This window comes from Epinephelus lanceolatus, chromosome 18 (genome assembly GCF_041903045.1).
Source record: "Epinephelus lanceolatus isolate andai-2023 chromosome 18, ASM4190304v1, whole genome shotgun sequence".
NCBI classification, from domain to species: Eukaryota; Metazoa; Chordata; class Actinopteri; order Perciformes; family Serranidae; genus Epinephelus; species Epinephelus lanceolatus.
The window spans coordinates 42,124,929-42,140,564 of record NC_135751.1 but is presented as its reverse complement, the minus strand read 5'-3'; the positions used below and the strand labels follow the sequence as shown (position 1 = coordinate 42,140,564).

General features: G+C 41.0%; 1 protein-coding gene across 2 annotated transcripts; it reads right to left on the bottom strand.

Annotated features, from left to right (window-relative positions):
- Positions 1 to 1,618: 1,618 nt before the first annotated feature.
- On the bottom strand, positions 1,619 to 7,399 carry LOC144458654 (putative C-type lectin domain family 20 member A). 2 transcript variants are annotated; one of them, XM_078161590.1, is made up of 4 exons: positions 6,428 to 7,399; positions 4,343 to 4,644; positions 3,208 to 3,500; positions 1,619 to 3,120 (listed from the first exon to the last, which is right to left on the bottom strand). In XM_078161590.1, the coding sequence occupies exons 2-4, from the start codon at positions 4,638 to 4,640 to the stop codon at positions 2,932 to 2,934; spliced, it is 780 nt and encodes a 259-aa protein (XP_078017716.1). In that variant the 5' UTR covers positions 4,641 to 4,644; positions 6,428 to 7,399; the 3' UTR covers positions 1,619 to 2,931. The 2 variants fall into 2 exon arrangements, 1 of the variants encoding a protein (XP_078017716.1); XR_013488040.1 differs by lacking the exons at positions 1,619 to 3,120; positions 4,343 to 4,644; positions 6,428 to 7,399 and adding an exon at positions 3,602 to 3,719 and having other exon boundaries at positions 3,363 to 3,500.
- Between the last annotated feature and the right edge of the window lie 8,237 nt (positions 7,400 to 15,636).

Sequence of the window (15,636 nt, the reverse complement as noted above, 5' to 3'; positions counted from 1 at the left end):
ATGCTAAAGGGCTACAAAAAGATACCAGTGGTAGTTGTTTGTCTTAAGCAAAATGGGTTAAGAGGGAAACAAGATGACTACAAAGAGATGCCACGGGGGGGGGGGGGGGGTGTTACAAATAGCTTGTAATTATTGACAGTATTTCATATTAGAATATCTTAACTTGTTTATCTGGCTTTTATTCATTTTACTGAATAACTGATGGAACTATTAATAACGCACAGTTTGAGTCTGAACACATTAACACAAAATGCGCCCCCCTTTTTTAAATCAGTGCCCCAGACTGGCCGACCCAGACGTTCCTAAACCCGCCCCTGAACACATCACATTAAAGATACACAGTAAACAACACAGAATGGTTCAAAGGTCTTCTGGTGTTTTCCGCAGTGATCAGAGAGGATTCTTCTTTCTATCCCTGCAGGCACACGGAGCAGCGCTGTGTCAGAGCTGCAGCTGATAAAATCTCCACGGATGAGATAACAGTCTGAACCAGGAAAAGTGTGTCTTATGTCACTGATGGATGATTTCCTGAAGCATCGTAGCGTCCTCTGGTGGCCATGTTGGAAGGTTACTACACACACAGCTGGCCTGAAAACCCCAGTCACACTGCTCTGACACAGATTTACATCGCGCATACGAACAGTACAAATGTGCCATGGAATATTTATGAAACGACACTCACAGATCCACAATATAGAATAAAATATAATACTGCAGCATTGCAAACTGTAACTGTAACTGTAACTCCCTCCAGCACTCTTCTTCTCTGAATCGCTCAAATCCAACAAAATACACCCAACAGACGAGACAGTTGAAGCTGAATATTTATTGGTCACATCACACACACTTTTTGCAGACAGTAGGAAGAGAAATATGAGTGGTCCAAATGATGCAACAGCAGTTTGTGGAAATCTCTGGATGTAATGATGTGTTTGAACTAAATATTTGGAGCATCTGAACCTTTTTGTCGTAATGCTACCAATCTGTGGATTATCATGAGACATTCTTCTCAACTCAACTCAGATTTATTTATAAAGCACATTTAAAACAACTCATGTTGACCAAAGAAGAGGAAGGAATTAGATGCTAAATAGCATCCACAGGACGCAACATAACTGTCAGGTACAGCTCACACATTTAGAACCACAACACACACAGGCAGCATCAGGGAGAACCACATCAGGGGGACTCAGACGCTGATGAATACACGTAGGTTTGGAGCCTGGACTTAAACGAGTCAGTGGAGGGGGATCACCTGTGAGCCTAAAGACCCTGACACACCAAGCCGACGGTCGGCTGCCGACCAAAGTCGGGCCGTCGGTGAGCGTCTGTCGGCCTAGATTTTGCGGTGTGTCCTGCACCGTCAGCACTTAGGCGTCGGCAGCATTTCAGCCGATTGAGCATGTTGAATCGGCGGCGGAGCTTGTCGGTGAGAGAGATCACTCTGATTGGCTGTTCAGGTTTTATTTCCTCGCCCCTGTAGCGAGTGAATCTGCCTGTAGTGAAACCGGGGCTAACCGGTGCTTCCTCCTCAGGCTCCACTTCACTCAGCTGCCCCACAGACCCGCTGCTTCTTCACACTTTAACCTGAATAACAAACCGGAGCTAGCTGGGAGCGGCTAGCGGAGCGTTAGCTGCAGCATGACCGGAGGGAAGCACAGCCAGTTAGCCTCCGCTAGTCTCTGAGCTAGCCCCGGCTCTCCGTTTGGATCCAACCGGAGCACCGAGCCCTGGTTTGTTATTCAGGTTAAAGTGGGAAGAAGCAGCGGGTTTATCGGGCAGCTGAGTGAAGTGGAGCCTGAGGAGGAAACACCGGGACCGTCTGGATGTAATAGTCCGTGGAGGTGCTGCGGTGCTCGGCTGCACAGATAGGAAACCCCTCGGCTGACAGGATGTACCACTCTCTCACTCCGCTCTCTCTCACGCAGGCGCAGAACGTACGTGCTACTTGGCCGTCGGATGTAGTCCGTGTAGTGTGTTCAAATGCAACTGACACAGGGCGACGTGAGGCGACGTAGACGACGCAACAGTTGGCTTTCGTCACCGCTAGTTCTTTGATGTCGGTTTGGTGTGTCTGCACCTTTAGTCTGGAGTGTGAGACAGCCAGGAGCCCCAGGTCAGCTGACCTGAGGGACCTGGGTGTAGAATAGGGGGTTAGAAGGTCTGCGATGTAGGACGGACCATCACTAGGTGGGTCCATGTCACTGATCCGACATTCTGTTGTTCCGATATGTGATTATACTAGGCTATACTGTATTTGTGTACCATAGAGGATCAGCAATGCAACAAAAGTAGGCTACAGGTCGAGATACAAGTGTCATAGAGAGAAGAGAATGAAACACCATAACCTCCTGTTATTAACTCTGGGGTCGGGGTTGTGTGGGGAGTTCTCCGCGGTGCTGAACAGCTCCCGGCGGGCGTATTTCTGCCTTGATGGTGCGCCGTGACTGGCTCTCGGTCAGCTGGGAAAGGCTTGAGGCGAAGCAGGCTCACAGCTTATGTGTTTGCCACTTTCTTTTTCATTTTAACGCACACCGTGATCTTTTCCTGACCCTAACCAAGTGGTTTTTGTGCCTAAACCTAACCAGACCTTAACCACAGGGCATCATGATGATTTCGGAACAATGGGACTTCGGAACAATGGGTTTAATATGGTCGGACCAATGGGCAGACCCCTACAAGGTGAGTTAAAACTGTTTGCTTCTTGTCTGACACAAGTGTTTATTGCTGTGGTGGTTTCATCTTGAAATAGTCGGCATCAATTGAACCAGAAGGAGCATATATCTTCAAACAGCACATCCTATGAGTAAACCACTTAAACACAGCAAATGCAGAAACTGTTTAATTATCATAAATCAACTTTAAAAGGACAATCCACTAACTTTGCTGAGAACCTCTCAGTAACCACAGACTTGAAGAAGACTGATGCGTTCAAGGCTTCCTGTAACAGAGGAAGCTCCTTTTCTGACTGCAGTCTCGTATGTTGTATATCTTGGTGATGTTCTTTGGGAGGGTGCCACAAAACCTGAGGGTTGGACAACTTTTCATACCCAGGTACTGCACTCGTTCTCCGCCCACCCACACCCACTGACCAGCCAGGTAACGCAGGCCCGTCCACACCTACGGACATGTAACAGAGACATGTTACCACCACAGAGGAGGAGTTGTAACACACACACACACACATACTGTGAAAAACCGCCCTACCTCATTAGTGGGGGCATACTTGGCCTTCTCCCTTGCATACTTGTGGTCATCTGGACTGTGCAGGGTGGCCAGGTCATAGCGGTGGTTCTGGTAATCAGTGGCCGGCTGGTTGGAGTTGACCGCCTCCAGAGCCCTGCAGTGCTGTAAAGCCTGCTCCCACGTCTTCCTCTCCTTCACCAGAACCAGCCTCTCGTTGAAACACAAGAAAGTGTGCTTGCTGCTACATTTATCGCTCTCCCATTTCTCTGTGCTTGGGTACTTAAAAGCACAGTTCTCATCAGCTTTGGGTTCATCTGCAAGGAGAAAATATCTACTTCATTTACATCCAGTCAGAACAGTTTTTAGAAATGTTTTCTGAGTGTTCCTGCCTTAGACCCTTTTACTGAGGACGTACCTTAAAATGACTTCAGGCTCACACGGATCCAAACATGTGAAAGTTCGTGTTTCTGTAACCCATCCGCCACCCCAACCTGCCTCCTTAGACATGTTCAGGACTGCTGCCTTGTTTACTGCCATCAGCACATTGGTCATATGATCACAGCAGGTTGGAGTGGTGGATGGGTCACAAAAAACGGACTTTCCCCTGGAGTCACGTGTTCGGATCTGTGTGAACTTTGAGTCATTTTAAGGTACGCCCTCACCATGTTTATTTTCCTAAACCTAACCTTAGTAACTTTATTACATAACTGAACATTAAGGATGTTTAGTCATTCGTGGAGCACAATTTTGTAGGATATCAAACGAAGCGTTCTATCACTCTGCTCTCTCACTAAGCTTTTGACGGCCTCACCATGTGCGAACAAAGCTGAGTAGTCTCTAACGCAGCTGTCAATCATGTCATTCACTCTGTGAACTGCGTTCAAACGAGGCAGTGCTAACTGAATATGAATCTAGATCTATATTGCTGCATTGCCTATTTCTCTCTTGAAATGTTTTCAGAAGCAAATTTTTGTGTACTGTTTAGCTGTAAAATGAGAAAGTTGGTCCAGCAGATCAAAAGTGTTTGGTGCCTGGTCGGGGTTTGTATTTTGATGACATATTAAATGTGTGAAATAGAAAACATATGTCGATGTAATCTATAAAACTATTGTTAATGTAGTGTATTACAAGCTTGAAGGCCTTGATATGTGCTTACTACTGTCCCAGATGGTGAAGTTGGCTATCTCGTCACTTCTGGACCATTTCCACAGAGAGGTTGAATTGTCTCGGTACAAACCGATCCATCCCTGGGTGTTGACGAAGTTCTGATTCTCAATTTTCCCAGCGATGGTGACCAGGTCAGTGTAATGCACCCTGCAGTGGGCCTGAGCCTCTTTCCAGGACATTGATTGTGACTGATGTATGAAGTCCTGAGCTCTCAGCTGTCCCTCACACACAGCAGGAAGCAGCAGCAGGAGGACGAGAGCGCAGGTGTTCCTCATCATGTTTTCCATACACCTGCAGTCACATGCACAGTTTTATTCAGCTTTTAGTTTGAGTTGAAATATAGAATATACTTTAAATGTGAATCAGCTGATGGAGCTGGCAGTGACAACCTTCTGAACCTTCTGGAAAAAGTATTCCACTAGCTGCTCACAGCGACATGCCAAAGTCTGTCAGAAACTTTGTTATTCTGCATTTTACCAGTTTAAATCACTGGGTCTGTTGGTCTGGGAAAGAAAGAGACCTCGGTGGATAATTCAGTTCACTGTACAAAAACTCCTGAACGCCAGGATCAGAAAAAGGTGAGCACACAACAGCATGTTCTGGGTGAGCCCCAAGATGCCGAGCAACATCGGAGAGGAACTGATTTGTAGCATGAAACTGCTTTTTGCAGTGTTTTTAGTGATTCTAATCACCTGGCGTGTTTGTTTTGGAGAGGAAGAGACCTCCCGCTAAAAACCTCCTGAACAACGAACATTGAAGGAATTCTAACCAGGAGAAGTTTCAACTGGTTGATGCCCTCACCTGGCTCCAATCATACCTTACTGAAAGGAAGCAATTCATCTTCATCAACAACTGCTCCTCCTCGACTGCCCCCCTGTCCCAAGGTGTACCCCAGGGTTCGGTGCTTGGTCCTCTCCTCTTCATCCTCTACCTCCTCCCCCTCGGTCAGATCATCCGTCATCATGGCCTCCGTTTCCACTGTTACGCTGACGACATCCAGCTCTACATCTCCACCAAATCCATCACCTCTCAGACCTACTCCACCCTCTCAAACTGTCTCTCTGATATCAGACACTGGATGCAAACAAATCTCCTCAAACTCAACTACGACAAATCAGACTTACTCATAATTGGTCCAAAGTCCCTCAGCCTGGCAGCCAAAGACTTCCATCTCTCTATCGACAACTCCACCCTCTCCCCCTCCCCCCACTGCCGCAACCTTGGAGTCGTCTTTGACAGTAATCTCTCCTTCAACCAGCACATCAAGCAAGTCACCAAATCAGCATTCCACCATCTCAAAAACATCGCCCGCCTCCTCTACGGCACAACCTCCAATCTCCTCAATAAACTTCAGTATATCCAGAACTCTGCTGCCCGCCTCCTCACCCACACCCGCTCCTGTGACCACATAACCCCTTCCTGCACCCTCCGCTCCTCTGACGCCAACCTCCTCACCGTACCTAGGACCAAGCGCCGCACCTGGGGGGAGCTTTCTCTGTTGCTGCCCCCACCCTCTGGAACTCCCTCCCACAACACATCTGCGGCTGCACAGACTTCACCTCCTTCAAAACTCAACTCAAAACATACCTGTTCTGTTCTGCATTTAACTTACAAATTTAATCCATCCTACTTCCTTCTTGCTCTTCCCTTGTACCCGCCTAACTTTGTAATGTCAGCACCCTTATTTGTCTACAACCGTGTCTATAACTAATGCACTCCTGTCTGTAATTTTTTTCCTCTTTTGTCTGCTGTTTTGCACTCTTGATTGTATTCCCCTGCACTTTTTTATGCCTGTAAAGTGTCTTTGAGTTTTTGAAAAGCGCTCTATAAATAAAATGTGTTATCATTATTATTATAACAACAGTAACTCAGAGTCAGATTTAGATTCTGTCACAATATTAATAGTTCAAATAAATCAAAGCTACCACTAATTACACATTTCATAAAACGTCCCCTGGGATCTATAAATATAAATCTGAAAAATCCTTGAATTAAAACTTTATATAAAACTTCAGTATTTTGCTTCCATCTGCCAGCCACGTAGCACCAGTGTCAACGTAACAGCATCACTCACCTTGTAGACGACGGCAGCAGAGACACCAGCTTTGAATCCAGGGTTTCAGGTGCTGATGCTTCACTGTGAAATACTCAGACTCACCGACTGACTGCACCAATCACAGCTCAGATAGACTCCACCACACAGAGTCAGCCTGCCACCAGGGGCGGAGCAAGACGTCAAGAACATTCAGGGATCAGCCCAGACCATCTACAACAAATTTGAGATATAAGAATGGCTAAAAATCTGTGTTTTACAAAATAACCAAGGCAGTTTCTGATGGTTACAACAGTCAGCAGTTAGTAGGACGTGGACAGGCTCTTGCTTTGAATGGCTTCAGCACATCTGTGGCCACGGGACATCACTAGTCTCTCACACGCTCTGATGTGATGTTGGTCCACTCTTCTTCCAGTCTCTTCCACAGTTCGGTGACTGCAGTGGGTTTCTTAGCCGTAACTTTGTCACCAAGGATTTTCCAGAGGTTTCTGTTGGGTTTAGATCAGGACTCTGGGCTGGCCATTTCATTATTTCAATGTTTTCAGCTTCAAGGAGCTGCTTTACCCGTTTTGCTGTGTGACAGAGGGCATTGTCCTGCTTGAAAATTGCTGGCTGATCGGGTGATGAACGTTGTCGAAGAAGGTTCTGATAAACATTTATATTCACTCTGCCATGTCGCTGTATAAGAGGCCCAACTCCTGCTGCAGAAAACATCCCCCAAACCATGACACTTCCTCCTCCACCTTTCACTGACGTCTTTATTTACACACTTTGGGTTCAGTCTTTCCCCAGTATGACGACGAACTTTGGACCAGTTCTCCTCTGCCCACACAACATGCCCCTCAGCAAAGGTTAGTCTAGCATTTTGATTCCTTCTGCTAATGAGAGGTTTGCTCACTGCAGAGTGGGCTTTCAATCCAAATTCTGTTCAACGTCGAGACACTGTATGACGAGACAGACCCTTACCCTGTTCAGCACTGAACTGGCGAGCAATTCCAGCTGCAGTGTTGAACCGATTGCCCGTTGAGATTCTCCGCGTTATCCTGTCCTCTCTTGCATTTGTCTTTCTCGTGGATGACCAGCCTTCTTGGGGGACTTGAATGAGTTTGTGATGTTGTGAAGATGCAATAGTCTAGAAATCAGGAACGACCAACTTCTCTTGCTGTGGCTGAAAGGATCATCCCTTTGGCATTCATCTGGACAACCTGCTGCCGGAGGGTTTCAGTCACTTTACAACGGCTCACCATCTGGCAAAGTGGTAAACACATATTAAGTACCTGCACAGGATCTGACACACACACACACACACACACACACACACACACATTCAAATACCTGCGTGACTCAGGAACAGACAGAACACTGAGTTTGATAACCAAATCTTGTCTCATTCCCTGCACCACACAAAGATATTATAAGACAGATATCGAGAGTCTCAACAGCCTGTTTGTGGAGCCAAAGAGCAGTTTCATGTCATGTTCAACACCCTCCAGAAAAAACACCAATGTGAGGTTTATTATTGCCAAACTTACATTTATGGAATGTCAGTACCACTGACCTTTGACCAGTTTATTCTGCAAGTCAAAGTGGACGTTTGTGTCAAATTTAAAGAAAGTCCCTCATGGTGTTCTTGAGACATCGCATTCACGAGAATGAGACAGACGCAAGGTCACAGTGACCTTGACCTTTGACCACCAGTGTTGTTGTTTCAGTCAGGTATGATAAAAATCTACTCGCCAAAGAAAATTTCAGAGATAAGTCCAAGTGGAAGTTTGTGCCTAACTTGGGGAAACTTCCCTGAGACATTCCTGAGATATTACGTTAATGAGAATGAAATGGGCAAGGTCATAGTGACCTTGACGTATGACCACCAAATTCTAATCAGTTCATCTTTGAGTCCAGGTGGACATTTGTGCCAAATTTAAGGAAACTCCCTTGAGGGGTTCTTGAGACATCGCATTGAACCTGCTTTGTCCTCTCATGCACCTTAGAAGAACTCCCTTCCTTGAACATTTTTAAAGGTCTTTTAAAAACTGCCATGAAGGAAACATGTTGCTGCTCTGTATAGTCCCTGACCTGAGTGGAATATGAATGGGCGTCACTGGTCAGGCTCATATATCCCTCTTCTTTTACTGTTCTCTCTCGTGATGCTTCTATGTGTTGTTTGTGTTTAACTGTGTAACACAGGTCTGAACCAGGACTCCCTGAAAGAAGAGATCACGTATCTCAATAAGACCTTCCTGGCCACATACAGGATGAATAAGATGAATAAAATAAGGCTGTTAAACTGCTCTCAGTGACGGCAGGTTGGAACTGACTGAACTCAGTGAATGTTCACCTGTTCACCTGCACTCTGTCTCCAGGCTGCCGGCCCGTCAGACACTTACTGGTTGTTTTGCACAATTTGCATTTGTATTTTGTTTAGATATTTACCTTCTATTTGCATTTGTATTTGTTCAGATAATCCGCCTTTGTTTGCATTCCATATTTTTAAGTATTCCTTACTCCACATGGTTTTTACTTTAACACCTTCTACAAAAAGAAAACAAACTTCATTGATATCTGTTCAGTCAGCTTTACATCTGTCCCACAGACAACAGGCCAACACACAAACAGGAAGTAGATCAGCTCTGCACTCAGGATTTTGGGTAAACAGGCTGTGATGTGGTGCTGGTTGTGGTCGCAACCAGCCTCCAGGCCCTAGAAAGATGACACTGAGTAGCGCCCAGTGCCCGACCTCACATTTTCCAGGCAGTTAATGACACAGCGTGCGGCCCCTTACACTTTACTTTACTCACCTTACATGGCAATACCTGCACTGTCCACTAGGGGCAGTCGAACCAATGCCAAAATATCGATACTCTCGATACTACATTTTTATTTTGAAGATCGATCCTCGCGTCAGTAGGATCAGTTTCTCTCTTCTACGTTGTAAATATTTGAGCAAAACTGTGCAGACACAATCTGTTGTCATGAACACACCTGGTGCACCGACTCTTTAATTCTCTACTGCTTTTGCGTCGTCTGCACTCAAACCATTGAGAGTGTCCTCACAGACTGCATCGTGGTGCGGTCTGCCAGCTGCACCGCTGCAGATAAAAAGGCTCTGCAAAGAGTCATCAAGTCTGCAGGAAAGATCACCGGCTGTCCCCTGCCCTCCCTGGAAGAACTCGCCACTTCACACTACATCAGCTGAGCCAAATAAACATCATGACAGACCCCTCTCACGCTGGTCACCGACTCTTTGATCTGTTGTCGTCTGGCAGACAGAAAAAACTGAGACTGCAGGTTGCTCCAGACTTCTTCCACTAAAGAATCACAGAGGCCACTGTGCTTTTGGGACCCTTGGATCCAACACAGTGTTTCTGCAGCCCTCCTCAGCTCTGTGCCTCGACACAACCCCGTCTCTGAGCTCCGTCAATACACAGGTGTGTGTGTCTCTCTCAGTCAGGTCTAATCAGCTGAAGTGGCCACAGGTGGGCTCCAGTCAAGGTTTGGAAACAGGTCAGAGATGATCAAGAGAAACAGGAGGCACCTGAGTGTCACAGCAAAGGCTCTGAATACTTTCGTTAGTGTCTACATTAACAAGTTGTCTACATGTCTAATACAAAGGTACATTCCACTTGTATTAGTCTCCATGCAGCCGTGCAAACTCTGATTAACATGTCGCGTATCACCTCAAAATATAGACCTAATACAGACCAGTAGGATTCTCCCAAAACCAAACCACCAGAGTGGACAGTGTACTGACCTTGTGATGGAGAGGAGGCCTACAGTACCATCGCTGGGTGGATCAGAGAGCCTCCTGTTGGCAGTCTAGAGGTGACCTTTAACCCCTCACAGTGAGAGGGAGTGAGCAAACTAGAGCCCCTTTGACACTGCCAGATTTTTGGCAAATGTGTAACTAAGACATCCTCTGGAAAATAATATTTTTTTCACAGACCGTTTAGAGTTAATGAGTCATTACAGACAGTGCTAATGGGGCAAACAGCTAACGGTTAGCCCCGCTAATCTACGATAACCATTCAATCATTGTGTTTATAGACTTCACAAACACCAGATTAGTCTAAACGGTGATACAGTGACGTGAAAAATGTGAGATATTCGTATATACAGTCAGGTCCATAATTATTTGGACAATGATACAGTTGTCGTCATTTTGGCTCTGTACACCACCACAGTGGGTTTTAAATGAAACAATGAATACCTGCTTAAAGTGCAGACTCTCAGCTTTCATTTAAGGCTTTTTCCAGAAATGTAGTATGAACCATGTAGGAATTACAACCATTTCTTCACACAGTCCGCCGACTTTAAGGGCTCATAAGTATTTGGACAAACTAACATAATCATCAATTAAACAGTCAGTTTTAATACTTGGTTGCAAATCCTTTACAGTCAATGACTGCCTGAAGTGTTGGACACATAGGTATCATCAGATGCTGGGTTTCTTCCCAGGTGATGCTCTGCCAGCCCTTTACTGCAGCCGTCTGCACTTCCTGCTTGTGTTTTGGGTGTTTTGCCCTCAGTTTTGGCTTCAGCAAGAGAAACGCATGCTCAATTGGATTCAGGTCAGATGATATGACTTGGCCATTGCAGAACATTCCACTTCTTTGCCTTAAAAATGTCTTTGGTTGCTTTTGCAGTATGCTTCAGGTCATTGTCCATCTGCACTGTGAAGCATCGTCCAATGAGTTTTGAAGCATTTGGTTGAATCTGAGCAGATAATGGTGCCCCAAACACTTCAGCTTTCATCCTGCTGCTCTTGTCAGCAGTCACATCATCAATAAATACAAGAGAACCAGTTCCACTGGCAGCCATACATGGCCATGACATAACAGTACCTCCACCATGCTTCACTGATGAGGTGGTGTGCTTTGGATCATGAGCAGTTCCTTCCCTTCTTCCTTCTCTTGTCTTCCCATCATTCTGGTAGTTGATCTTTGTTTTATCTGTCCATAGTATGCTGTTCCACAACTGTACAGGCTTTTTAGATGGTTTTTGACAAACTCTAATCTGGCCTTCCATTTTTAAGGCTAACCAATGGTTTGCATCTTGTGATAAACCCTCTGTATTTATTCTAGTGAAGTCTTGTCTTGCTTACAAGAGCAGCAGGATGAAAGCTGAAGTGTTTGGGGCACCATTATCTGCTCAGATTCAACCAAATGCTTCAAAACTCATTGGACGATGCTTCACAGTGCAGTTGGACATTGACCTGAAGCATATTGCAAAAGCAACCAAAGACATTTTTAAGGCAAAGAAGTGGAATGTTGTGCAATGGCCAAGTCATATCATCTGACCTGAATCCAATTGAGCATGCATTTTTCTTGCTGAAGCCAAAACTGAGGGCAAAACACCCAAAACACAAGTAGGAAGTGCAGACGGCTGCAGTAAAGGGCTGGCAGAGCATCACCAGGGAAGAAACCCAGCATCTGATGATGCCTATGTGTCCAACACTTCAGGCAGTCATTGACTGTAAAGGATTTGCAACCAAGTATTAAAACTGACTGTTTAATTGATGATTATGTTAGTTTGTCCAAATAATTATGGACCTAACTGTATATGTAGCTAAACTCTGCTCCAAACATGTTTCTTGTTATTTTAGGTAGTTATTATCACGCTAATGTATGTTCAAGTGTTCATTTCCCCCGATAAGTTGGTTTTAATTCATTATTTCATTCTATAAACACAGTCTGACCATCTCGAGCTTTTATTTTGGTACTTCCGGTGACCGACAGTGTGAATTTGCATATTTGCTAAATATTTAGTTTCACCCAGAACATTTAGATTTAACATTTAGCATTTAGATTTAGCATTTAGATTTAGCATTTAGATTTAGCATTTATATTTAGATTTAATATTTAGATTTAACATTTAGATTTAACATTTAGATTCAGATTTAATATTTAGATTTAACATTTAGATTTAGATTTAATATTTAGAGTTTAGATTTAGATTTAGCATTTAGATTTAACATTTAGATTTAGATTTAACATTTAGATTCAGATTTAATATTTAGATTTAACATTTAGATTTAGATTTAGCATTTAGATTTGGATTTAATATTTAGAGTTTAGATTTAGATTTAACATTTAGATTCAGATTTAATATTTAGATTTAACATTTAGATTTAGCATTTAGATTTAACATTTTTATTTAGATTTAACATTTAGATTTAACAATTTAGATTTAGATTTAGCATTTAGATTTAACATTTAGATTCAGATTTAATATTTAGATTTAACATTTAGATTTAGATTTAATATTTGCATTGAGATTTAACATTGAGATTTAACATTTAGATTTAGATTTAGGATTTAGATTTAACATTTAGATTTAGATTTAATATTTAGATTTAGCATTAGATTTAACGTTTAGATTTAGATTTAATATTTAGATTTAACATTTAGATTTAGCATTTAGATTTAGATTTAATATTTAGATTTAACATTTAGATTTTGATTTAGCATTTAGATTTAACATTTAGATTTAGAGTTAGCATTTAGATTTAACATTTAGATTTAGATTTAGCATTTAGATTTAACATTTAGATTTAGGTTTAATATTTACATTTAACATTTAGATTTAGATTTAATATTTAGATTTAGATTTAATATTTAGATTTAACATTTAGATTTTGATTTAGCATTTAGATTTAACATTTAGATTTAGATTTAATATTTAGATTTAACAATTTAGACTTAGCATTTAGATTTAACATTTAGATTCAGATTTAATATTTAGATTTAACATTTAGATTTAGAGTTAGCATTTAGATTTAACATTTAGATTTGATTTTTAGATTTAACATTTAGATTTAGATTTAGCATTTAGATTTAATATTTAGATTTAGCATTTAGATTTAATATTTAGATTTAGCATTTAGATTTAGATTTAATATTTAGATTTAGATTTAATATTTACATTTAACATTTAGATTTACGATTTAAATTTAGATTGAGCATTTAGATTTAACATTTAGGTTTAGATTTAATATTTAGATTTAAGATTTACATTGAGATTTAACATTTAGATTTAACATTTAGATTTAATATTCAGATTTAGATTCAGCATTTAGATTTAACATTTAGATTGAATATTTAGATTTAGATTTAGCATTTAGATTTAACCTTTAGATTTATATTTAATATTTACATTTAACATTTAGATTTAACATTTAGATTTTGATTTAGCATTTAGATGTAACATTTAGATTTAGAGTTAGCATTTAGATTTAACATTCAGATTTAGATTTAATATTTATATTTAACAATTTAGATTTAGCATTTAGATTTAACATTTAGATTCAGATATAATATTTAGATTTAACATTTAGATTTAGAGTTAGCATTGAGATTTTACATTTAGATTTAGATTTAATATTTATATTTAACATTTAGATTTAGCATTTAGTTTTAACATTTAGATTTACGATTTAATATTTAGATTTAAGATTTACATTGAGATTTAACATTTAGATTTAACATTTAGATTTAGATTTAATATTTAGATTTAACATTTAGATTTAGATTTAACATTTAGATTTACACTTAGCATTTAGATTTAACATTTAGATTTAGATTTAACATTTAGATTTAGCATTTAGATTTAACATTTAGATTTAGATTTAACATTTAGATTTGGATTTAGCATTTAGATTTAACATTTAGATTTAATATTTAGATTTAACGTTTAGATTTAGATTTAATATTTAGATTTAACGTTTAGATTTAGATTTAATATTTAGATTTAGCATTTAGATTTAACATTGAGATTTAATATTTACATTAAAGATTTAGATTTAGATTTAACATTGAACATTTAGGTGCCACATTTAATATTTAGATTTAACATTTAGATTTAGATTTAACATTTAGATTTACACTTAGCATTTAGATTTAACATTTAGATTTAGATTTAACATTTAGATTTAGCATTTAGATTTAACATTTAGATTTAGATTTAACATTTAGATTTGGATTTAGCATTTAGATTTAACATTTAGATTTAATATTTAGATTTAACGTTTAGATTTAGATTTAATATTTAGATTTAACGTTTAGATTTAGATTTAATATTTAGATTTAGCATTTAGATTTAACATTGAGATTTAATATTTACATTAAAGATTTAGATTTAGATTTAACATTGAACATTTAGGTGCCACATTTAATATTTAGATTTAACTATTTAATATATTTCTAAGTTTAGAAATATTGCTGTAAATGTGGTCAAAGGTGACGTTAAAAAATTCACAATACTTTTTTAAACATTCTTTGAAGCTAAATGTGGCAAAATGTTGACGTTATTTTCAGCGTGAGCCACTTTACAAACGGCACCCCATACAGATCCACAATGTAGAATGAAATATAATACTGCAGCACTGCAAATCAAACTGTGAGTGAATCCGGACTCTTACACTTGCAGAAATTATTTTTCATCTGAACTTCTTCCTCCTGTTGTCTTTGACTGAGCTTCTTCCTCAAGCACTCTTCTTCTCTGAATCGCTCAAATCCAACAAAATACACCCAACAGACGAGACAGTTGAAGCTGAATATTTATTGGTCACATCACACACACTTTTTGCAGACAGTAGGAAGAGAAATATGAGTGGTCCAAATGATGCATCTGAACCTTTTTGTCGTAATGCTACCAATCTGTGGATTATCATGAGACATTCTTCTCAACTCAACTCAGATTTATTTATAAAGCACATTTAAAACAACTCATGTTGACCAAAGAAGAGGAAGGAATTAGATGCTAAATAGCATCCACAGGACGCAACATAACTGTCAGGTACAGCTCACACATTTAGAACCACAACACACACAGGCAGCATCAGGGAGAACCACATCAGGGGGACTCAGACGCTGATGAATACACGTAGGTTTGGAGCCTGGACTTAAACGAGTCAGTGGAGGGGGATCACCTGTGAGCCTAAAGACCCTGACACACCAAGCCGACGGTCGGCTGCCGACCAAAGTCGGGCCGTCAGTGAGCGTCTGTCGGCCGATTGAGCATGTTGAATCGGCGGCGGAGCTTGTCGGTGAGAGAGATCACTCTGATTGGCTGTTCAGGTTTTATTTCCTCGCCCCTGTAGCGAGTGAATCTGCCTGTAGTGAAACCGGGGCTAACCGGTGCTTCCTCCTCAGGCTCCACTTCACTCAGCTGCCCCACAGACCCGCTGCTTCTTCACACTTTAACCTGAATAACAAACCGGAGCTAGCTGGGAG

What these genes read in the sequence shown, in the direction of transcription:
- LOC144458654 (XM_078161590.1), bottom strand. Translation starts at nt 4,640, where the DNA reads ATGGAAAACATGATGAGGAACACCTGCGCTCTCGTCCTCCTGCTGCTG. An exon ending in CTTCACCATCTGGGACAGTA is followed by an intron (nt 3,501 to 4,342) that starts GTAAGCACATAT and finishes TTCTCCTTGCAG; the next exon opens with ATGAACCCAAAGCTGATGAG. An exon ending in AGTATGCCCCCACTAATGAG is followed by an intron (nt 3,121 to 3,207) that starts GTAGGGCGGTTT and finishes ACATGTCCGTAG; the next exon opens with GTGTGGACGGGCCTGCGTTA.